Genomic DNA, 26,103 nt, shown 5'->3' on the forward strand with positions numbered 1-26,103 from the left:
AGTCAGCAGTGTGCCCTTGTTGCCAAGAAGGCCAATGGCATTTTGGGATGTATAAGTAGGGGCATAGCGAGCAGATCGAGGGACGTGATCGTTCCCCTCTATTCGACACTGGTGAGGCCTCATCTGGAGTACTGTGTCCAGTTTTGGGCCCCACACTACAAGAAGGATGTGGATAAATTGGAAAGAGTACAGCGAAGGGCAACAAAAATGATTAGGGGTCTAGAGCACATGACTTATGAGGAGAGGCTGAGGGAGCTGGGATTGTTTAGTCTGCAGAAGAGAAGAATGAGGGGGGATTTGATAGCTGCTTTCAACTACCTGAAAGGGGGTTTCAAAGAGGATGGCTCTAGACTGTTCTCAATGGTAGCAGATGACAGAACGAGGAGTAATGGTCTCAAGTTGCAATGGGGGAGGTTTAGATTGGATATTAGGAAAAACTTTTTCACTAAGAGGGTGGTGAAACACTAGAATGCGTTACCTAGGGAGGTGGTAGAATCTCCTTCCTTAGAGGTTTTTAAGGTCAGGCTTGACAAAGCCCTGGCTAGGATGATTTAACTGGGACTTGGTCCTGCTTTGAGCAGGGGGTTGGACTAGATGACCTTCTGGGGTCCCTTCCAACCCTGATATTCTATGATTCTATGATTCTAAGAGACTTGAAAAACTGAAAATACTATTGGCAAAGTGAGGGGAAGAGGGTGAAAGAAAGAAAAGAAATAATGAAGAGATGCAGAGATAGAAAAAAACTGGTTGAAAGACAGAAAATAAGAAAGGAAGAATATGAAATATAAGTAAGAGAATATGAAAAAAGAATGATTGGGGAGAAAAAAAGAAACTGGATGAGAGAAAGAAAGATGGAAAGAAAAGAAATTGATGTTATTGATATAACTAATGTGGCTATTTGTCAATAATTCATTTTATATTCCTTGTGAAGAAGAGAATGTGTCCCAAAGGGGGCCAGTTCTCTTTCTAAGGCTCCAGTGAGTCTAAAAGCACTGTTCCTACTCCAGGAACAGGTGCATAAATCATAGAGGGGAGCAATGGTTAGTCATAAATTACTTACTTCTCTTGGAGATCTGGAGCCCCCCTCTCGGAAAGTTGGTTTGCACCGGAAATTAATCTGCCATTAAAAGCAAAGCAAACAAATAGGAAAGTAATCAATATTGTATAGGAATGTAAACAGAAATCAGAGGTGGCTGTAAATGTTAACAATGTGTATGGTAATATAATATGTGAGAACTGTTCCCATATATTGTATTAGATCAGCTCTGCAAAATCCCCTTTTCAAAAACATACTAGCTCAACTAAAAATCCAGTGTCCCAACAAAGAGACCCACCTTGCTGTTAAAAGAGCATGTGTGTGCATGCACCTGCCCAAACAATCCACATCTTGCCTCCCCATGTCTCTAAACAGTCTTCTCTTCACCATGTTGTGACTGTCTGTTCAGTGTCTCTTCTTTGCCTGCCCTCCCCCTCTTAAAAGGCAGCACTGCATCAGTTTAACCTTGCTTTGCATGAGCAAGGTTACCTTTGCAACCAGAGGCTGAGCTTAAGCTTGGGGTTTTAAAGTCAATGAAAACTGGGCATCAAACTCCTTCAGGGCTCTATGAAAATCCCAGGTTTCCTCCTTTTTAAATGAAAGCTAGATTCTGCAGACCATTCACATGAGAAATGTTGGGACTCACCCTGAATGAATAAATAGATTTTTCCACCTCTTTATCAAGCCATTCCCACTTACCCACCCACAAATCCTGGCCAGACTAGGAGTGCCTCAAAAAGGATCAGCTACATTCCCTATTTCTGAGGGCAGAGTAGAGTACAGGCCAACAGGCGTTTTCATAAAACTGAAAATGTTAAACAGATTGGACACAAAAAGAAAGGATGAACCAAATGGTTGAACCAAATGGTTGTGGGGAAGGAAAAGGGAAGAACTGGGAGAAAGGGGGATGCAGAGAGAATAAAGAAGTAATGGGGGGAACACAGAGAGAACAAAAGGGAGAGGATGATGGGAGGGGTGGAAAAAGAAATGGTGCATTTAAACTGAAGTTACCAATGGACCTCAGGTTTGCATCTCCACTGTTTTCTCTTTCTCCCCATGCTAAGGGGCTATAAAAAGAAGAGTCAGATTATAATCCCAACTCATTTCAAAATTTATGTCAGTAGTAGCAACACAAAATTGTAATTCTTAATACCGGTTTTACAGGATGCAAAATGCTACAGTGTAAAAATTTTACACACACATCCTGCAAATCACCTAGATGATCACAGCTTTTGATCTATATGCATAAAATGTCCAGCAATCAAAATGCTTGCTCTTGGTGCTATCCTCTCAGGCCATCTCACAATACTTGCAGAATACACAAGCATGTTCAACAGCCACACTATGGTGTACTTCTAGAAAGTACCACCTTTAATATTACAGCATTGAACAGACATAAGAACTGATGCGACAGCATTAGTCAATCTGTGTGAGTCTGATGCTACAATATCCTTCCTGAAACAGTATTTATAAGGTCAGTACTTCCTCTTTCAGATGAGATATGATCCTCTCAACCATTTCTGACCATGGTGTCCCTACAGGAGGGATGTTAACTTCAGTATCCTGACCAAATTCCACTCTGATAATTGTGCAGTTTCCTTAAATTCCTCAAATAGTTTTAATTTTACACTGTTTTTGTCTTGATTTTCTGTCCAAAACTGTTGCGTAGGGATATTGTGCATTGCTAAATAGCTGATATGCTTACCCCAGAGGTGGCTCCATTTCTTTGACAGATCAAATGATTCTCTATTAAATTTGTAAAATGCTTATCCATGAAAGATGCCACAGAAATGTAAGTTATTATTCAATTAATGGAATCCATTGTGTCCCCCTTCGTCAGACATGTTCCAGTTTGCTCTTTATTTATAGGATAAATATTTTGCTTTGAACTAACATGAATAAGAGCTGTAAATCAGATTTACCTCAGCTGGATTCACAAACAAAAGGGAGATTCTTGATCTGAAAAACTGCTAAAAGATTCCCTCACGCATACCCAAAGTAGTAATAAAGAAATTACAAACATCTGCATTCCTTTCTTTCATCCTTATGGTAGGTTTCTCTACAGACAAATTTTCAAAAATATAAGTAACACACTTTCTGGACCCAAAAACCAAGAGTATGGCCCCACAATCCATTCATTTAAAAGGGAAAGTATACACAGAAAACTACATTGAATGGAATTGTTGCTTATATATGCACAGTCAATATACTGGCATGATTTTATTAGATGAGGAATCTTCTGCCATCAATAGGTTCAGCAGTTCTCAACCTATTTACTGTTGTGGGCTGCATATGCAGCTCTCTGTGTGTTATGTGGGCTGCATCCACACAATGTATATGCTGAGAGCCCGGAGAGTGTGGCTGTGGATCCTGCCTGCAAAGATGGGGAGCCCTGTCCAATGCAGGGTGCCCCCCAGCTAGGGACAGTCCCCCCAGCATCCAGACTCCCCGCCCAGCACTGGGCTGGCACACGAGCCCTCCAGGGACTGACCCTTCCAGCACCTAGTCCCCAACCCAGGGACTGCCCTCCAGGCACCCAGCCCCCCATCTAAGGGCTTCCCCCCTCCAGCAACTGCCCCCAGCATCCAGGCCCCCAGCACTCAATCCCTCCCATCCAGGGACTGTGCCCCAGCCACCAATTCCCCTACCTGGGGTCTGTCCCCCATGCACCAGCTGCACCCCCTGTCCCCACACCTCAACCTCCTACACTCCCCTCCCCGCAGCCCTAGCTCCCTGCACACCCCTCCCCCATGGTCACTGGTCTCCTACCTTGGCTGTACCTAGCTCAGCTGTGCAGCCCACCCTGCCCACCTGCTGCTGCGGGCCTAGTGCTGGGGATCCTGCTCCAGTCGAGGTCACTGGACCCGTGATTCTGCAAGGTAGGGGGCACTGAGTACCCAGGCCTCCTGCCAATGCTGCTAGGCCTGATCCTGCCAGGAGGCGGCTGACGGTGGGCTCAATCCTGTGCTGCCCTGTTTTTGCATCCTGCTACCACCTCTGCGCCCGGGGCAGATGCCCTTCCCACCCCACACTAGTTATGGTCCTGAAGATATCACATGAGCCACAGCTGTGTGCTGATTGGGCCACTAGTTGAGAACCACTGGGTTAAATGATAAATATGGAAGATGATACTAACAAGGGGAAGAAGCATTTCTGAGAAACTTAGACTGACCGTCAAAGTGAAACATAATTAAACATAAAAAGAAAAGGAGTACTTGTGGCACCTTAGAGACTAACAAATTTATTAGAGCATAAGCTTTCGTGAGCTACAGCTCACTTCATCGGATGCATTGATGATGAAGTGAGCTGTAGCTCACGAAAGCTTATGCTCTAATAAATTTGTTAGTCTCTAAGGTGCCACAAGTACTCCTTTTCTTTTTGCGAATACAGACTAACACGGCTGCTACTCTGAAACCTATAATTAAACATATCTCTCAACTGTCCATTATGAAGGCAGAGTGGTTGGGCTTCCTTATTATAGATCCAATTGACCTCCATCCCAAAATGAAAGAGCAGCAACTTCATTTAAGTGATGTAAAATTATAGCATTAGACATGAATAGAAAGTAGCATAAACTCTGGCAAGTCAGTAAAAGTATAATTAGGAAGGCCAAAAAAAGAATATGAAGAGCAATTAGCCAAAGACTCAAAAACTAACAGTGAAAAAAAATTAAGTACATCAGAAGCAGGAAGCCTGCTAAACAATAAATGGGGCCACTGGATGACCAAGGTACTAAAGGAGCACTCAAGCGCCAATATTTTAAACACTAAAACCATTGCGGAGAAGCCAACTGAATTCTTTGCATTAGTCATCACTGCAGAAGATGTGAGGGAGATTCCCACACCTGAGCCATTCTTTTTAGGTGAGAAATCTGAGGAACTGTCCCGACTGAAGTGTCAGTAGAGAAGGTTTTGGAACAAATTGATAAATTAAACAGTAATAAGTTACCAGGACCAGATGGTAGTCACCCAAGAGTTATGAAGGAACTGAAATGTGAAATTGCAGAACTACTAACTGTGGTATGTAACCAGCCATTTAAATCAGCTCGGGAGGAGAGCTAATGTGACATCAATTTTTAAAATAAGGCTCCAGAGGTGATCCTGGCAATTACAGGCCAGTAAGCCTAACTTCAATACCAGGGAAATTGGTTGAAACTATAATAAAGAACAGAATTATTAGACATATAGATGAACATAATTTGGTAGGGAAAAGTCAGCATGGTTTCTGTAAAGGGAAATCATGCCTTACCAATCTATTAGCATTCTTTGAGGAGTCAGCAAACCTGTGGATAAGGATGATCCAGTGGATATAGTGTATTTGGATTTTCAGAAAGCCTGGACAAGGCCCTCACTAATGATACTTAAACAAAGTAAGCTGTCATGGGATAAGAAGGAAGGTCCTCTCATGGATCAGTAATGGGTTAGAAAACAGGAACCAAAAGGTAGGAATAGGGCTGTTGATTAACTGAAAAAAATTCATCGTGATTAAAAAAATTAATCATGATTAATCACAGGTTTTATTGCACTGTTAAACAATAGAATATCAATTGAAATGTATTACATATTTTGGATGTTTTTTCTATATTTTCATGTATATATGGTATTGTGTTGTAATTGAAATCAAAGTGTATATTATTTTGATTACAAATATTTGCACTGTAAAAATGATAAACAGAAATAGTATTTTTCAATTCACCTCATACAAGTACTGTAGTGCAATCTCTTCATTGTGAAAGTGCAACTTACAAATGTTGATTTTTTTTTGTGTTACATAACTGCACTTAAAACCAAAACAATGCAAAACTTCAGAGCTTACAAGTCCACTACTTCTTGTTCAGCCAATCGCTAAGACAAACAAGTTTGTTTATATTTACAGGAGCTAATGCTGTCCTTTTCTTATTTACAATGTCACCCAAAAGTGAGAACAGCATTTGCATGGCACTTTTGTAGCTGGCATTGCAAGGTATTTACATGCCAGATTTGCTAAACATTCGTATGCCCTTTCATGCTTTGGCCACCATTTCAGAGGACACGCTTCCATGCTGATGACGCTCGTTAAAAAAAAGTGTGTTAATTAAATTTGTGACTGAACACCTTAGAGTCATAGATTTTAAGGTCAGAAGGGTCCATTATGATCATCTAGTCTGACCTCCTGCACAATGCAGGCCACAGAATCTCACCCACCCACTCCTGTAATAAACCCCTAGCCCCTAACCTAACTCCTTAGGGGAGAATTGTATGTCCCCTGCTCTTTTTACCCACATTCTGCCATATATTTCATATTATAGCAGTCTTGGATGATGACCCAGCACATTGTTCATTTTAAGAACACTTTCACTGCACATTTCACAAAACACAAAGAAGGTACCAATGTGAGATTTCTAAAGATAGCTACAGCACTCGACCCAAGGTTTAAGAATCTGAAGTGCCTTCCAAAATCTGAGAGGGACGAGGTGTGGAGCATGCTTTCAGAAGTCTTAAAAGAGCAACACTCCGATGTAGAAACTACAGAATCCAAACCACCAAAAAAGGAAATCAACCTTCTGCTGGTGGCATCTGACTCATATAACGAAAATGAACATGCGTTGATCCTCACTGCATTGGATTGTTATTAAGCAAAAGCCGTCATCAGCATGGACATATGTCCCCTGGAATGGTGATTGAAGCATGAAGGGACATATGAATTTTTAGCACATATGGTACGTAAATATCTTGCGATGCCGGCTACAACAGTGCCATGAGGACAACTGTTCTCACTTTCAGGTGACATTGTAAACAAGAAGCGGGCAGCATTATCTCCTCAAATGTAAACAAACTTGTTTGTCTGAGCTATTGGCTGAACAAAAAGTAGGACTGAGTGGACTTGCAGGCTCTAAAATTTTACATTGTTTTATTTTTAAAAACAAGATTTTTTGTTCATAATTCTACATTTGTAAGTTCAACATTCATGATAAAGAGATTGCACTACAGTACTTGATGAGGTGAATTGAAAAATACTATTTCTTTTGTTTTTTTTTTACAGTGCAAATATTTGTAATAAAAAATAAATAAAAAGTGAGCAGTGTACACTTTGTATTCTGTGTTGTAATTGAAATCAATATATTTGAAAATGTAGAAAAAATCCAAAATATTTAAATAAATGGCATTCTATTATTCTTTAACATTTAATTATTTATAAATTATTTCATAATTTAATTATTCTTTAATTTTTTTAATTGCTTGACAGCCCTAGTAAGACTAAATGGTCAGTTTTCAGAATAGAGAGAGGTAAATAATGGTGTCCTCCAAGGGTCTGTATTGGGACCAGTACTGTTCAACATATTCATAAATGATCCGGAAAAAGGGGTAAACAGTGAGGTGGCAAAATTTACAGATGATACAAAACTACTCAAGATAGTTAAGTCCAAAGCAGACTGCAAAGAGTTACAAAGGGATCTTACAAAACGGAGTGACTAGGCAACAAAAGGGTAGAAGAAATACGATGTTGATAAATGCAAAGTAATGCACATTGGAAAACACAGTCCCAACCAAACATACAAAATGATGGGATCTAAATTAGCCGTTACCCCTCACGAAAGAGATCTTGGAGTGACTGTGAATAGTTCTCTGAAAATATCCACTCAATATGCAGCAGCAGTCAAAAAAGCGAACAGAATGTTAGGAACCATTAGGAAAAGAATATACAATAAGACGGAAAGTATCATAATGCCACTATATAAATCCAAGTACATTCACACCTTGAATAGTGCATTCAGTTCTGGTCATCCCATCTCAAAAAAGATACATTAGAATTGGAAAAGATACAGAGGAGAGCAACAAAACTGACTAAGGGTATGGAACACCTTCTGTATGAGGAGAGATTAAAAAGACTAGGAGTTTTCAGCTTGGAAGAGATGACTAAGAGGGGATATGATAGTGGTCTATAACATCATGAATGCTGTGGAGAAAGTGAATAAAGGAAGTGATATTTACTCCTTCACATAATACAAGAATCAGGGGTCACCCAATGAAATTAATAGGCAGCAGGTTTAAAACAAGCAAAAGGAAGTACTTCTTCACACAACGCACAGGCAACCTGTGGAACTTGTTACCATGGGATGTTGTGAAGGCCAAAACTATAACAGAGTTCAAAAAAGAATTAGAGTTCATGGAGGATAGGTCCATCAATGGCTATTAACCAAGATGGTCAGGTATGAAATCCCATGCTCTGGGTGTCACTAGTCCAGTGGTCACCAACTGGTAGATCGCGATCGACTGGTTGATCATGGAGCCTCTGACAGTCGATCTCAGTCTTAGTCTAGGGTTGCCAACCCTCTTTCAGCCAAACTAGGAGAACAGCCGCTAACAGTACGGTGGCACAGCAGGGCTAAGGCAGGCTCCCTGCCTGCTTTGGCCCCGGTGCCACTCCTGGAAGCATCCAGCACATTCTTGCAGCCCCCGGTGGGTGCAGGGGGTCTCGTGCACTGTCCTTGCCTGCAGGCACCGCCCCCGCAACTCCCATTGGGAATGGGGAACTGCGGCCAATAGGAGCTGCGGGGACAGTGCCTGCATACAGGGGCAGAGCATAGAGCCACCTGTCCCTTCTGCCCCAGGAGCTGCTGCCAGACATGCTGGCCGATTCTGGGAGTGGCGCAGGGCCAGGGCAGGCAGGGAGCTTTCCTTAGCCCCACTGCGCCACTGCCCAAAACCACCTGAGGTAAGCACTGCCCGGCTGGAGCCTGCAACCCAACCCCCTGCCCCAGCCCTGAACCCCTTCCTGTACCCCAACCCCTTGCCTCAGCCCTAAGTCCCCCCAGCACCCAAACTCCCTCCCAGAGCCCGCACCCCACACCCCCTCCAGCACCCCAGCCCTGAGCCCCATCCCATACCCCAATCCTGTCCCAGAGCCTGCACTCCAACCCCCTGCCCCAGCCCCCTTCCAGAGCCTGCACCCTGCACCCCAACCCATTGCCCGAACCCTGAGCCCCCTCCCGGAGTCAGCACCCCACATTCCCTCCTGAGCCCCATCCTCCTTCCCCAGCCCCTCCTTCACCCAAACTCCCTCCCAGAAGCCACACCCTGAACCTCCTCCTGTCCCCCAACCTCGTGCCCCAGCCTCAGCCCAGAGCCCCTCCCACACTCCAAGCCCCTCGGCCCCAGCCCAGAGACCACACCTCCTCCCACACCCCAACCCCCTGTCCCAGCCCGGTGAAAGTGAGTGAGGGTGGGAGAGAGTGAGCAACAGAAGGAAGGGGGGATGGATGAGTGGGGTGGGGCCTCGGAGAAGGGGTGGGGCAAAGGTGTTTGGGTTTGTGTGTACTGTTATTTCTACATTTTCTTTGAGGTAGATCCTGGATTGCACTTACATTCAAAAAGTGATTTTGTGCTTAAAAAGGCTGGAGACCACTGCCCTTTTCTGATTGCCAGAAGCTGAGAGTGGACAATAGGGAAAGGATCACTCAATGATTGCCTGTTCTATTCATTCGCTGGCATGGGCCACTGTTGGAAGACAGGATGCTGGGCTAGATGGACCATTGGTCTGACCCAGTATGGCCGTTTTTATGTCCTTATGTTGGAACAGGAAACAAAGTCATAGAGTTTTAAAGTCAGAAGGGATCACTAGATCATCTAGTCTGACCTCCTGTATATTGCAGGCCGCTACCACCACCCAGCACCTGCACACTAAAACCAGCAATGGAAATGGGACCAAAGTAAATGAGACCCATGGGAAACTAGACTGTTATGTTCCACAGTCAAATATTAGGAGGGATCAAGGTGTACCAGTGCCTGAGGTCTCTACAATGGCAGGGAAATGATTAAGTGAGATATACCCAGATAATCCTAACAAGTGTCCCATACCCACACACTGCAAAGGAAGGCAAACTCCCATGCCCCCCAAAGTCACTGCCAACCTGATCTGGGGGGAAAATTCCTTCCTGACCCCATATATGGTGATCAGTTAGACCTAGCGCATGTAAGCAAGAACCAGCCAGCCATGCTCATGAAGGAGAGACTGCTTGGTACCACCTCAGTGCCCTGTCCAATGTCCCATCTCCTACTGTAGCCATCTCTGGTGCTTCAAAGGAAGAAGATTAAAAAACCTCCCAGAATACAATGGGGGAAGGAAGGGTTCCCTTCCTGACCTTTGCCAGTGGCCAACTGAAACCCTGAAGCATGAGCTTTAGGAACAAAACCAGAGTGAACCCCAGGGCTATTAAGCCCTCCCCCTATATCACAAGCAACCCCATTGTACAAGGGCACTCATAAATTTGTCCAGCTCTCTCTCTAAACTAATTAAGTTGTTTGCCATCACAATTCCTACTGGGAGACTGTTCCAGAACCTCCTCCCTCTGAAGGTTGGAAACCTTTTTCTAATTTCCACCTTTAATTTTTTTGTGACCAGTTTATACCCATTTGTGCTTCGGCCAACCTTGTCCTTTAGCTTAAATAGCTCTTCACCCTCCTTAGTATTTACCCCTCACCAATGTATTTAAAGAGAGCAATCATATCCCCTCTCAGCGTTCTTTTTACAAAACTAAACAAACCAAGATCTTCCAGACTGCTCTCCTAAGACAGAGCCTACATCCCCCAGTAGCTCTTCTCTCCACCTCTTTCAGTTTAAATCCATCTGTCTTGAATACGGGTGCCTGGAATTGTACACAGAATTACAAATGAGGTCTTATGAATGCCATGTACAATGGTATTAATACTTCTCTCTCTCTACTGGAAGTGCCTTGCCTAATACATCCTAAGATCGCATTTGCCTTTCAGAGCCGCACCACACTGGTGGCTCATACTCATCCTGTGATAGACCCACACACCTAGGGCTCTCTCCTCCTCGGTCACTTCCAAACTGATGAGTCACCAGCTTGTATCAGAAATTCTGACTATTAGACCCTAACTACATGACTTTGCACTGTGTACTATTGAATTTCATCCCATTTCAGTCACTCCAGTCTTCAAGGCCATCCAGATTTTTCTGTGCAATATTCCAATCCTCCTCTGCATTGTCAATGCCTCCCAACTTCAGATCATCAGCAAATTTCATTAGCGCACTCCTGCTTTTTATGCCAAGATCATTAATACAAATATTGACTAAGATTAGTCCCAAGACCAACCCTCCAAGAACTCTCTGCAGTCCAATAAGTCACCTTTCAGCACAATCCTTTGCATTCTCCCCTTTAGCCAATTCCTTAGTTACTGTACAATGCTTGTACTGATCTCCATCTTTCCAAATTTGACTAATAATTTCCCATGCGTTACCATGTCAAATGCTTTACTGAAGTCCAAAAAAATTGGATCTACTGCACTTCCCTTGTTGAAAAAAATCAGTTCTTTTCTCAAAGAAGGAAATCAGGATACTACAGCATGATCTACCTTTGGTAAACCCACACTACATTACTTTCCCTTTACCTCCATGAATTTAAATTATTCTTTTCTTCGCAGTTTTCTTTAAACCTGGCATTCTATTAAGGTCAGACTAATTGTTCGGATCACTTTTTTCCCCTTTCTTAAATATAGGTATGACGTTAGCTATTCTTCAGTCATATGGTACTATCCCTGAACAGAAAGAGGTATTTAAAATCCTTGTTACTGGACTAGCAATCTCGTGTTGGTTCTTTCAGTATTCTGGGATGGAATTATCTGATCCCCAAAATTGGAGATTTAAATTTTTCTTCCACCTCTGAGGTGGCAATTTCCATTTCTATATACTCATTTCTATCACCCACATTGTATTCATGCATGTGTTCCATATTACCATTGTTACTGAAATCTGAAGCAAAGTATTCATTTAGTTTTTGGGCCATATCTAGATTATCTTTAATCTCCTTCCTATCCCTCTGCATAGCACCCCAACCTCATGCTTCCATACTCTCTTTTTACCTTTTTTTTTTTTTTGGCAAGAGCTAAGTCAGCCTGACTTTTAGTAATTCTCACTTTATTCGTACATTTTCTAACCTCCACAACATGGCTTTCTTTGCTTATCAGCCCCTTTTTCCATTCCATATAGACTCTCTGCTTATGCCTAACAACCTTTTTGAGATGGTTATTTATCCAACTGGGTTTGGAGTCTATCCATACACATTTTTTCCCCCTTTCGCCGGATGCAACTTTCAGATAGTTTTTGTAAAACTGATTTGAAGAAATTGTAAGCCTCCTGTACATTTAAGTCCTTGAGTTCTTCAGTCCAGTTGACTTATTTAACTAATTCCCTTAAATTCCCAAAGGCTTCCCTTTAGAAATCAAAAACCACAGTTGATGACATGATTTTGATTATCCTTATATTTAATTTAAACTGAATCTACTCGTGATCACTCAATCCAAGGTCGTTTCCTATAAGCAACTCTTCTGTGATGTCTTCACTACTTACTAAAATCAAGTCTAAAATTGCATCAGCTCTTGTTGGTTCAGTGACAATTTGATGAAGAAAACTGTCATCTATCACAACCAAGAATAACTGGGTCCTACTGGTATTAGCAGCATTTATTTTCCAATCTATATCTGGGAAGTTAAAGTCTTCTATTATGACAATTCCCAAAAATATTTCTCTCTCTAATATTAAAGAGATGACTATCCATAATGGAGAGAGACTGACCGTGGGGATCTATAGTAGGCCCCTAAAACCATCCCAACAGAAACTCTTTTACCATCCTTCCACAAAGTGATTTTGGCCCAAACTGATTCTGTTTGGTCCATACTATCACTTCATATTTCTTTACAGTGTATTGCTTCGTTGATGTACAACACTACTCCACCCCCTTTGCCTTTATTCCCTTCTCTCCTAAACAGCACATACTCTTCAATACCTGTATTCCTCCAGTAATGAGTGCTATTCCATCTGTAATTACTATAATATCTGATTTGACCTATTGCACCAGTAGTTCCAGTTCCTCCATTTTATTGCCCAGACTCATTGCATTTGTGTACAAACACTTCAGTTATTTCACTCAGGCCTCACCCAGTTTTCTACCTTGTAGTGTCCCATTATTCCTTATTGTATCTTCATTTAGTTGATTTTCCTGCTGCTGTGTATTGAAGCCAGGTGTGGAGATTTCACGAGTCTCTCGCAATCTTCTCCCCTCATCTCCTCGTTTAAAGGTCTTCTTTTATCAGTCATGTCAGCAGGGATCCCAAAAGGATAATACTCCAAGTGTTCAAGTGGAGTCCATCAGTTGAGAAGATTCTTCTTTTTGTGGATGCCTCCCAATGGTCGATCATCCCCCAAACCTTCCTCATAGCACCAATCCTTGAGCCATCTGTTCATCTTCGTTACCTTGTCATGATTTTTCCCTCCTTCTCTAGGGACCTGAAGTATTTCACTGAAAATCACCTGAGCTTCCACTTCTTTAAGCATCTTACCCAGCCAAGCGCAGTCATCCTTGATCCATTCCAGTAGAAATCTAGCCATGCCGTTCATCTCAACATGCAGCACAATCAGTGGATTTTTTTCTTGCACCCCTCAGGATCTTCTTCAGCCTCACATCCGCATCTCGTATCTTCAATTCTGGCAGACAGCATGCTCGTCTGTTCTCTGGATCTGATCTGGTGAATATGGAATCCCCAGTCACACAGACCTGTCTCTTGCTGGTGCTGGTATGAATCTGTTTTTATGTTCTCTCTAGCAGTCCCTTGTACATCATCTTCATTCTTCCTTAGGCTATCTTCATCATCTCTTCCTCTCTTCTGCAGGGATTGGTTTCCCTTGGTTTCTTTCTCGCACCTCATCTTCTATCTGTTTCTCCTCTTCATTTTCCGGTGCTGCAGACCTGTCACTCAACTCAATTTCACCACCAATAACTGGTCTTTTCCTCTGCCTTGTCCTCATGGTCATATTCTTCCATGGATCACACTCCTCTCCTGGCAGTCCCCCCTCTAGCTCCTTTTGTTCAGGAAGTGTCCATAAATCTTGAGTTGTCTGTACCAACTCCTCTCTCCTTTCCTGCATTATTCCTTCAAATACCCATCTGAATTCCATTGTCTCCAGCTGCATCTCTAATCCTTGAATCTTCTCTGCCATGAACTCTATCAGGTGACATTTCATGCATAAGTAGCTTCCATCAGATATCCTCTCAAGGATGACGTACATCCCGCAGCTTCTGCATCCAACCATCTTGTTTCTGTCCTCTCCTCCTCGGGTCATTTCTTAATAGCTATCATTGTCTTCTTTTCCAAGACCCTAGAACTAGAAAAAAAGAAAAACTTCCCAACCAAACTCACTTACAAATTCCCACAGAAACTCTGCTGTTAGCTGCTGGTTGTTCACTTTTCCAACATTCACTAATAACTGGCTTTTAAACCTAGCCAAACTCAGTCAGTTCCACGTGCTCATTAAGGGATATCAGGAAGCTCTGAATCAAACTGAAGTTATTGAAAATATTTCTTCTGTGAAAACAAATTAATCTTGCAATGCTATTAACCCTCTTCCAATGCTGTTCATCTGGAGTCTTGAGTCTTGTTTCACCGTTGATCTTTGACAGGATGGAAAAAGTCACCTAAATTCTAATTATTTTAGTTAAAATTCACCCCAGGAGAGAGGAACAAGCACCACTGACATCCCATAAAATGGGATTGAAGAGATGTGCGGATCTTGGGATAGCCTCTACATTGGGGTGAATTTCATACCCTCTAGACTAGTAGAAACAAACTAACATTCAACTCAATGGCCTTCATCTGAGTGTGCACTTTTTCTTATTACTTGGGAAACCATGAACTAATGGAGATGTAAGAAATTATCATCATTTTTGGTAAAACAGGTCAAGAATAATGGATCAATAAGATTTTGTCTTATTTTACCTTTTGCTGTGTTAACCAGAATGTACTAAAACTCACTGAAAAAAGAACCCCAACAAATTTGTATTTAATGACATTTTGCAAAACTCATCCAAATCAAGAAAAACTAAAAGCCCTTTCTAAAGGGCTGTGACTGCAAATCTTTGATGTATCACCCACTTCTGTGCAAGAATCAGTGTCAAACAAAAGGGGTAAAATTCTGACCCCATTCAAGTTAATGGCAAAATTCCCATTGACATCAGTGGCACCAGGATTTTTCCCCATGAATCCTATTGGGAAAAATTCATCCTGTGATAGTTAATTTATAATCAGGAATATATGTATTACCAGATGAAGGTGCATTGATAGAGAACTGCAGTATATGATCAATATAGTATGGGATTTTGAAGGTTTGGGGACGTTTCTTTAGAGGCAATTGTAAGCAGAATGGATGTCAAAACAAATTATTTACAAAGACAAGGAAAGATTTACAAAATCTTTCCAGTTGTAACTCAAAGTGCTAAATTCCTAAAGTTTAGGAGCAGTGAGACTCTAGAGCAGAGGTAGGGGAAACTATGGCCCACGGGCCACATCTGGCCCATGAGACCGTCCTGCCCGGCCCCTGAGCTACCAGCCGGGGATGCCCCCGTCCCCTCCCCCGCAGGCATGGCGCCCCGGGAGCAGCACAGCTTGCACCCTCCCAGGTTTTCCAATAAGCCAGTCCTGCCGCTCTGAGCAGCATGGTAAGGGAGCGGTGGGAGGGGTGTTGGACTAGGGGCAGGCAGTCCAGTAGGACAGTCAGGGGACAGGGAGTGCTTAGGGGTGGAGGTTCAGGTGGGAGGGTGGCCAGGAGACAGGGAGCAGGGGGGGTTGGATAGTGGCTGGGGTCCTGGGGGGGGCAGTTAGGGAAGGGGTTTGTGAGAGGGGGCAGTCAGGGGACAAGGAGTAGGGGGGTTGGATGGGTCAGGGCTACCGGGGGGCCTGGCAGGGGGCAGGGATGTGGATAGGGATCAGGGCCATCAAGGAGCAGGGGGTTTGATGGGGGTGGGGTCCAGGGGGGATGGTTGGGGCGGGGGGGTCTCGGGAGGGGGAGGTCAGGGGACAAGGAGCAGGCGGAGTTGGATGGGTCAGGGGTTCTGAGGGGGGCAGTCAGGGAGCGGGAAGTGGGAGGGGGCGGATAAGGGGTGGGGGCCAGGCTGTTTGTGGAGGCACAGCCTTCCCCACCCAGCTCTCCATACTGTTTCGCAACTCTGATGTGGCCCTTGGGCCAAAAGGTTTGCCCACCCCGATCTAGAGAACCCTGTTAAAATGTTTATAGTGGTTGTTGATCTCGTATTCCTTTTAACAATGGCAACTGCCATAAATTGTGTTATGCTGTTGTAATTGTGGAATTCTGTGACTGGCAAGTATGTACGGGATAGGAAGCAGGGCATTTTCTATCTTTCATTTTTAGTCTACAACATCTTCCCCTTCAACTAGAGCAGGTTAACAATATGCTTTAAAAAATCAGTTTAAAAAAAATCATACTTTCAAAATTGTTTCTGTTTCACATGGTTCAAAATAGACCTGTTTTGGAAATTTTTCAAAAATTTTGATTAAAAAATGCGTATCAAAAGCATTTTTAAAACATTATTGAAAATTTCCATTTACTATAAGCCAATTTTGATAATTATTTAGGTTACAATTTCAGCTAAAACTGGTAACATTTTAATTAAAACATTGCAAAAAAATTCATGAAAACAAACATTACCTTAAAAGTCAATCATTTTTGAATTTTGTGTCTTTAAAATGGCTTTTTTTCTATCAAAAAATATTTCCATTTGAAAAATTCCAATCAGCTCTACCTATGATATTATGAAAGCATTGTAATGTATTTGACATACAGTACCAGAAATTAAGCTCATGGAATTTTCAGGATAATGCTCAGTTATGGATTTAAAATGTGTACTGTACATTCACTATTCCAGCAGGTGGTGTCCTCTTACCTTCTCTAACTGTTCCATGCACGCATTATGGACCACAATCTTGCAGGCAGCACACTTCCGTCGGAGAGCTGATTTCTACAACATTTAAGAAGAGTGTGGGTGAGAGTGTATGGAATGGGGAGAAATCATTTACAGAAGCCAAAACGTTTATCAGAAGCCAGGCAGTTTCTCTTTCCCGCATCTTATCCAACAGGTCTTCTGGATTGTCTTCAAAACCTGATTGAGCTATATGTTGAAAAATGGCTTGAAGCTGAATAGTCGAGAATAAAGACAAACAGGGTAACAAGGTGGAACATGGGACATATGGAATGGGCATGTGGACAGGAAACAGAACTAAAGGCATTTTTAAAATAGTAAATAAAGTTACTGATGACATTTTGAATAAGACTTCCTTATCAGGAACTGTCTGAAATGGAAAAGGGCATAGCTAGCAAAGAGACAAGGAAACAAACACTTTACAGAGAGTTTCAGTAATGACTCAAGCCAAACTGGGAAAAAAGTTCCTCCTCTATTGTTCATATGAAGCATTGAATTTGATGAGGGCATCTCTCTGACCAATGCCTTGCAGAAAAATCCTGTGTAATTTATTAGAGAATGATAATCGTCCTGCAGTATTTTGTTAACCAACCTATCAAATGTTATAGCAGGAACATAAATGCTCTATTAAATTCTTTAGGGCTGTTTTACAATTCTGTACAAAAGAAATCATCTTCTATTTTTATATATATAGGCTTTTACAGAAATTTCCATAGAATCTTATTGGTCAAATTCCTATTAAAGTGATCACTAGGTGTCCATTAAAGACAGAAAGCCTTTACCATAAACTTAATTCTTTCTTGTTCTTGCACATACTTAATCATTCTAATGAGTCTCGCAAAAGACATTTTTACAGAAACGTTTATGATTGAAAGACGGAAGGATTATCAACATAATAAATTAAGGCTGATTTGCTTGAAACTCTGCCGTCATTTTTATCATAGTCATTGACAGCTTGTAATTAATGTTTTCTTTATAATTTTCAATATGTTGTTAGCTAGATTTTGGAAGCAACAGCCCTTTTGTAGCTAACATAACTCTAGTAAATTTGCATATTGTCACATTATGATTTTTCTTCGGAAGTCTCTCAATTTTTGGTGTTTTTCTTAAAACGCCAGCTGATAGAATTCTGATATAGCATAAGAATCTTAGCTTTTGATTTCATAAAAAGTAAGTTTCTTAGTCCTTATGATTGCAGAGAAAAGCTTGAAAACATGGAACAAGCATACCCTAACAGCTTAAAGACCAGAAGAAAAATAAAAAGAACCAAACACTTTTTTTTAAAAAAAGCATCATGATTTGTAAACCAATCTCATGATTTTGGGCACTGGACTCGTGATTTTTTTTAATGTTGGGGCTTGCAATACCGATTCCAAGCATTAGTAAGGAAAGACTGGTGGATAAATCAGACTAAGTCTTTTCCATCTCATGTACTATTTATCATAAAGTGTCAGCTCCAAAGGGTGAGAGTTCATATCCTACTAAGGCCTTACGTTTATTAAAATTTCTATGCATTTTTCCATAAATGCAATTATAGATTAATTATTTCATACAACTTTTCCATTAAAAAAATAAATCTGATCTAAAAATATTTTATATGTAAAAAGCCACGTAATAGAAAGGCCAGTGCAGCCATAGAAAGATGTAGGATCTCTAAAAAGATACAAATTGGAAAACCATTAGCCATTTAATTGATCAAGATAAGCAAAACATAATTAGAGTTAACTAGATTCTCCCCACCTACAGTTCACATACCCACACCAGAAAGCAGCACAAGTGCTACTTTGTGTTACACTACTAGATTCCCCGCAACCAACAAAACCTTAAAACAGAAAAGAATTTCAGTCAAGAAAAGGCCAGGCAATTAAAAATTGTCTGTTCTCACATATGAATCTACATCTGTGGGCCTGTTGGCTAGAAAAGCCTTCCATCAACTAAGATTCCCACCAGCCAGAGATGGACTAGGTTTTTGGGGGGCCCTAGACCAGAGCAATTGGGTGTCCCTCCCCACCCCTTCCACCTGCAGTCTCCCCCCTTCTCGCCCCTGGTGCTCCTTCTGGGGGTCGGGGTAGGGGGCTTGCCTCGCTCCTTCCACCCGACTCTCATGCCAGAGAGCATGGTCAGGGTAGGGGGGGTTGCCCCGCTCCGCCCGCATTGCACTCTTGATGGTGGGGAACAGGGTCGAGGCATGGGGGCTCCCAGCAGCAGCGTCGGGCAGAGCGGGGCAAGCCTCTACACTCCGAATCCGCTCCCTGGCAGGAGCGCCAGATGGGTGGGTGGAGTAGGTTGGGGCATGGGGTCGCCCATTTTTCCAGGGGCCCCCAATAGGCCAGGGCCCCTGGGCTTGGGCCCAGTTGGCCCAGTGGCTAATCCACCACTGCCACCAGCATTTCCAAAATGGTCCTGATTCACCACAGTTACTACGGTTTTATTCCAGGGTAACAGCACTGATTTCAGTGGAGATGTCCCCTCATCAAATTGTAATAACACAGTAGTGAATTAGGCACAGCATACTTTTAAGGGTTTATACTACTTATTACAGGCAAAATTCTCAGGGGTCTTAATCTCAGGTCTTATTCAGGCAAACTTCTACTGACAACACTGGGAGCTTGCCCAGATTAGGACTCAGTAAACACTTCATATTTTGTACTATTAGTAGAAATAGTACAATTTTTGAGAGGTTTTTAAAATTTTGTTTAAATAAAGCATTTGACAAATAGTTTTGTTTCTTTCTTTCTATCTATCTGCTGTAGCAAGGCACCACCTGTTACACTAGGAAATGCAAGTTCCCAAGCTTCTGAAGTAGTCTCTTCAACCAAAACTGGATTCATTGCCCTACAAACAGATAAGAAAATCTGAAACTGTTATACTCACTGCAAATTTGACTTGGCAACTGTCCTCCCCTAGGTAACACAGGTCCCCAGAGACACTGGTCTCCAGCCACAGATGTTCTCCATTCACTGCATTCTCCTGAGAAGAGATGATTGTTAAATTGGCTGAGGTGAGTACAGTATGCTAAAGAATTTGAACGCTAGCTTAAATTAAAAACGACGATGATTAACCCATCATTGCTTGTGATCTAAGCCACAAGTTTAGTGGTCTCAACCTAGAACCAGTCAGATACTTTTCCACAACACAAAACCATCACACTGTGTTCATAATTGGCCATCCCTCTCACAAGAAGCCTGTGGTAGAATGATAGGGGTGCCGTAGGTCAGGACCTATGTTCATTGACAGAGCTGTTTGAAGGAACTTTGCCTAGCACCTGCCCACACTATACCTAGGTTAAGCAGTACCATCAGTTCCTCACTTTCATCAGTATGAAATTTACCACTATATTTAAAATAAAAATTAACATAAAAGAAGCAAAAGACAATGTTATTGATTTTATTAATTGCAGACTAGAGAACCAGCCCAGGAAGTGCCAACTATCATATCCAATGTAACTGCAGGGGTATTTAGATAGGAGCTCTGAACAAATCATTTCTACCTGAGTACATACCACCACTCTCATGAAAAATGCCATTGAAATGTTAATGGCCAGAAGCAGTGATGAGCTGCCAAAATCTTAACAACCGGTTCCCTATAAAAATTTCTGATTTAAGGGATGTGCCCCAGTATGTATTTTTTGTACCAACAGGGTTACCATATGTCCGTATTTTCCCAGATGGCGATTTAAGAACCAAAAAGCCTGATCTGTCCGGGAAAATATGGATGTATATTAACCCTGCCTAAAGTTCTTTTTTTAAAAAGATGGGCCTGAACTAGAGATAAGCGCCGTTTCACATGTATGGGTCCCCGCCACTCCCTGGGGGTGTGCTAGGGCGACCAGATGTCCCGATTTTGGGGTCTTTTTCTTATATAGGCTCCTATTACCCCCCACCCCCGTCCTGATTTTTCACACTTGTTGTCTGGTCACCCTAGGGTGTGCACATGTGTGGGTCCCAGCTGCTCCCTGCCCCCCTCATTGAAGTAGGTGTGCAGGGTTACTGCCCTGGGAACTGCAGGGTACCAGTGGACGTGGGGCCAGCTGCAGACAGGGGCGTGGGGCAGGGCTAGCTGGAGGCAGGGGGTGCAGGGCCGGCTGTGGGCAGGGCAGGGGGTGCGGAGCTGGCTGGAGACAGGAGGGTGCAGGGTTGGCTGGAGGCAAGGGAGTGTGGGGCTGGCTGGAGACAGGGGCAGGCTGCGGGCAGGGCAGGGGGTGCATGCGGCAGGGTTTGGCTGGATACAGGGCAGGGGGTGCGGCAGGGGCTGGCTGCAGGCAGGGCAGGGGGTGCGTGCGGCAGGGGCTGGCTGCGGGCAGGGCAGGGAGTGCGGGGGTGGCTGGAGACGGGCTGGCTGCAGGCAGGGGGTACAGCAGGAGCTGACTGGAGGTAGGGGCTGGCTGCAGGCAGGGCAGGGGGGGTGCAGGGCTGGCTGGAGACAGGGGCTGGGTGCGGGCAGGGCAGGGGCTGGCTGGAGGCAGGGGGTGTAGGGATGGCTGGAGGCAGGGCAGGGGTGGCTGGAGACAGGGGCTGGCTGCAGGCAGGGGGTGCAGGGGTGGCTGGCTGCGGGCAGGGAGTGCGGGGGTGGCTGGAGATGGGCTGGCTGCGGGCAGGGCAGAGGGTGCGGCAGGGGCTGGCTGCGGGCAGGGAGTGCGGGGGTGGCTGGAGATGGGCTGGCTGTGGGCAGGGCAGGAGGTGCGGGGGTGGCTGGAGGCAGGGGCTGGCTGCAGGCAGGAGGTGTGGGGGTGGCTGCGGGCAGGGCAGGGGGTGCAGCAGGGGCTGGCTGCAGGCAGGGGGTGCAGCAGGGGCTGGCTGCAGGCAGGGGATGCGGGGGTGGCTGGAGACAGGGGCTGACTGCGGGCAGGGTGGTGGGTGCTCACGGGGAGAGAGGCTCAGAGCAGCCCGAGCAGCAGGATGCAGCCCAGGCCCAGCAGAGCAGCTGGGGACCCACCAGGCTGCACCGGTAGCCCCAGGGCCAGGGGAGCAGCAGCAGCAGCAACAGGGCTCGTGCCCAGGGCCAGGCGACAGCCCACATGGCTCCCACAGCGCAGCGCCCCCAGCGGTCGGAGGAGGAATTACATCACTTCCCGGCTGGAGCCCATCAAAGCCTCAGCGCCCCCTGCAGGGAAGCAGATTAACAACTGGTTCTAAAACTGGTTCAAAATTTAACAACCAGTTTGCGCGAACCGGTGAGAACCGGCTCCAGTTCACCACTGGCCAGAAATAAAGATCTTGAGTTTACATCTGAAGAATGCCACCTCCTGCTGGCTATAGAAAGATTCCAGTTTCCATCCTAATGTTATACTAGCTTAATAGCAAAAATAAAATGTTGTACGTGCAATATTTGAGCAAAGTGAATAAGCAAGAATCTTGCTCTACTAGAATTAAAGTACAATGGAAAACGCTTTGCCAGTCTCTGACATTTGATTCCCACACTGCAGAAGTTACAAATGATGTTGCTTTCCATCCAGATGGTGTCCAACAAGAGGATGCTTCCAGCCATTTGGATCAAAATCCTTTATTTTAAATAGCACTGACAGTTTTCAACACGATGAGATAAAAGTTACTTCTCTCTCACATAAGTATATTTCAGGTAAGGCTTTTTAATAGGGAAAGGTAGCAGGCATAGTTTCTTTGAGTTCTGCAATAGAAATGCCTTCACAATAACTAGATCAATATAATTAGCATTTAAAAATTGCAAGTAGAAAATTGGTATGTGTCAGAACCATGGTGCCAATTTACAAGAAGTCATCAGGTCACAATCCAGAAAGGACAGTGGAGGAAAGGAAAAATAGGTATTTTTACAGTGACAGATCTGTATGTCCACATTTCGCTGCATAAACCAGAAATAAGCAGCCTAAGAGTGACCAAAAAACTCCTCCCAATTATATCAGACTTGATACTGTCCCTAATAGGGGACTGAATTAGGACTCAGGTTCTATTTTTGATTCTGCCACTGACCTGCTGTCTGACCTTGGGCAAGTCACTTCCCCTCCCTGTGCCTCTGTTTCCCCTCCCACCTTTTGTCTGTCTCGTCCATGTAAATTGTAAGCTCTTTGGGGCTTGAATTATGTGTTTGTACAGTGCCTAGCACAACAGGGCCCCAACCTTAGTTAAGGCATTTAAGTGCTATAGTGCAAATACGAATAATAAAGATGACTTTTCAAGACTTGAGCTCTCTTAGGAACTAATCATGCTTTCCTTACTCATATGAGCAATTTTACTGAATCCATCTAATTTTTCTCCAAATTCACCCTCACAGTAAAGCTGTAGTCTACAGGAAACGTGGTAGCCAGAACTGTCAAACAGCTTTTTATAGTACATCGGGGAAAACAGTCATTTTTCCCAGTCACCATCATCCAATGCCTGAAATTCTAATTTCCTGCCCAGTTTATGGGGTGCTAAATGGAACAGTGGGACAAAGAAGCAGATGAGTCTTCCACTGTCCTAAGTTGTTTGAGTGGGACACAAGACAATGTTCAAGTAGGACACCTTCCCTGTTAAAATAACCAGTGGTTAACAACATATAATGGCTCATAATATTAGCTAGTGCTTAATCATGTAGATTATAAAGGAAGTCCGTTTGGAACAATCAGTTTGGGAAGCTAAGCAAGAAAGCACACAGATCCCGAATCCTGATTTCTAATCAGGAATCAAAATTCCCTAAAAAGAAACAGAACCAATTAAAAGTCCCTCTATTCACATCATGTCTCTCCACCACTTTCCATTCAAGGTTTCTAAAGATAAGGTGGCCTATTTTCATAACCCAGTTTAGACCAAATTAGATTTTGTTCTCTGTTGTTCCTGAATGGATCATACATTCATAGGGCCTGGTTTTCTATCAGAAGTTTGAATAAAACAAATCTGTACTCTGCTACTCTTTCGGGCCTGTGTTACACAGGTCAGCCTAGATGGCCACTGTGGCACCTTCTAGCCTTAACATCTATGGGCCAGATTCTCTGTGACCCTGCACCTAGTAATTTACACCAGTACAAAAAAAGGACATAAAATTTTAGCATTCCCATCTGGTAGCATTTACACCCATTTTGCACTCACTTTCCTCTGGTGTAAATTACTCCAGGATAGAGCTGGTCAAAACTTGGAATTTCCATTCTGAGGAAAATCCTGACATTTGAATATTTTCTTCAGTCACAAATCAAAATGAAGAAAATGTCATGATGGAAATATTGTATCACCTTATCAAAAGACTTTGGCCCAAAAAGGTTGAAGCACTTTGGCTTCATAGTTTCTACTTTTATATTTTACTACAATTTATGATGGAGACCATTATACAATAGCATAAAAGTTGAAACTATAGGTGCTTTGACCTTATTGAAGCAAAACTTTGATAATTTTTCATCAAAAAATTTGAGGACTTTGATACAGCCCCACAAAACATTTCAATTCTATCAGTATTTCTCGATGGAAAAATATTCCATCAGAAAATATTCAACCAGTCTTACTCCACAAGGTGGGGGACAACAGAAAATCAGACCCAAAGATTTTAAGACCAGATGGTGCCGCTAATGGCATCTAGTCTGACATGCTGCATAACATGGGACCTAAAGGGTGGCAAAGTCCAAATAATTATATTTATATTTCTGATGCATAGATAATTTTCTGCTGGAGACTGAGTTGGGCGGAGTTTTAATTAATACTTTCAGTGGTTACATTGTTTTGCACTTGCTGGCGGAATTGTTCATGGGCAGAGATTTACTGTGTATCAGGAAAATAATGGAATAAGGCAAGTACAAATTCCACCTACAATTTGGGAAAAGCCAGAAACTCCTCCTGTTCAATATTTTGCAGTATAAGAGAAAACAAAATACAAAAAAAGTTACGAGACAGTCTTTTTAGAAATATCATGAATGTAACTTGTAGCTGCTATGATTGCACTTGTAAATTGAGACAGATCTCCTCCCTGAAGCAGAAGCAGCTGCTGTTATGTGTTCAGATCCAGGCTGTTATAGAGGTTACACAAACACTGTCCTCTCTCAGATGGAGACTTTCCATTTGTTTGGTCTTGTTTTGTTACTGACTTAATATAAAACAAAGTCCTTTTGGTATATGATTTCTCTTTGGGTATGGGAAAACAAAACACACACTGCCCCAATTTGAGGAGAAATTAATATCCCCAGAATGGAATTTAGGGGCAAGTGTAATTACTTGTGTTTGACCACAACTAGCTGTGCATATTTCTCAGCTTGTTAAATTTGGTTTCTCCTTTAAGAAGTGCCCCAGTCTAGTTCAAAGGCAACCAGATTTAGTGAAACCCTTTGGTCCCCGCATCTGTGACAGCTCTGCAAGCTGCAGTCAGAGTGGTTTGAAACACAATGCAAACTAAACCTGGATAATTTAATTTAGAGTGACAAGCAGCCATGGATATTCAGCCAATCAGATCACCCAGTTGGCTGAACATTCCAATTTCAAATGAGATATAGCATGACTTGTAGCAGAAAGGAAGGATCTTTCCATAATTCCTGTCATAGAAAGAGCTTTTCAAAATTATATATGAACGGATTTTTAAATAAACCATTTAAAGGAGGGAAAACTTTCAAACATGCCAGGCTAAGATATTAATCCAATTACCACATCCACCTGTAGTGACAGCAAGCAATAAACATACAATTATGGTCAGTGCATAATATTTGTTGCTCTAAATTATATAACAACAATTCTGTACTATTACCACCTTTAAGTTACTGATACATACTCTCAACCTTAATTCCAGTTTAATGCCATATATTTGGGAATTTTCTTGTTTGTTTGTTTTTAATATTTAAAAATACATTCATACTAAAGAAGAAGCCCAAAGAGATGAAACCATGTGATATTTCTAATAATTTGAAGATATGCAGTATCAACTTTATACCACTCTTTCTCTTAAATTTTAACTCTTAGGGTCAGATTCACTGGTAGGCTGCTTCACCTCACTCTGGAACAAAGCTGCCACTGCACATGAGCTAATTTCCCCCTCTTTTCTGTCTCCTACATCTGTCTATATGCACGCACGTGCCCCTCTATCCCTCCTTTCCAATCCCCTGTACACATACACATCAGTTTACCTTCCTATTCCCCCAGTTGAGTATATTTAGTGCAATAGGTAGTTTTTTAAATACATTTTCAAAATAGTCAATTTTGCCATTATTCTTAATAACAAGTTTACGTTGGCAGAAGCTGCATAATAACCTTTTTCTAAAGAGAGGAATGAGCTCAAGCTGCCCACAACTAAGCTGGTGATTCCCTGTGCTGTCAAATGTGCCATTATCTTAGTTGAGGGAGCTTGGCTTCACTCCTATTGTGAGCAATGGAAG

The 26,103-nt window shown here is 42.9% G+C and overlaps 1 protein-coding gene across 6 annotated transcripts in view; it reads right to left on the reverse strand.

The window, feature by feature from the left end:
* DGKI (diacylglycerol kinase iota) overlaps positions 1-26,103 on the reverse strand; it is a 304,108-nt gene that overhangs the window by 173,253 nt on the left and 104,752 nt on the right. For all 6 annotated transcript variants that reach the window (XM_038400325.2, XM_043518599.1, XM_038400320.2 and 3 more), the window contains exons 3-5: positions 19,680-19,775; positions 16,770-16,844; positions 1,061-1,117 (exon numbers count right to left, since the gene is read on the reverse strand). In XM_038400325.2, coding sequence (XP_038256253.1) covers positions 1,061-1,117; positions 16,770-16,844; positions 19,680-19,775 — 228 coding nt within the window. The remainder of the gene's footprint in view (positions 1-1,060; positions 1,118-16,769; positions 16,845-19,679; positions 19,776-26,103) is intronic.

Source organism: Dermochelys coriacea, chromosome 1 (assembly GCF_009764565.3).
Source record: "Dermochelys coriacea isolate rDerCor1 chromosome 1, rDerCor1.pri.v4, whole genome shotgun sequence".
NCBI classification, from domain to species: Eukaryota; Metazoa; Chordata; order Testudines; family Dermochelyidae; genus Dermochelys; species Dermochelys coriacea.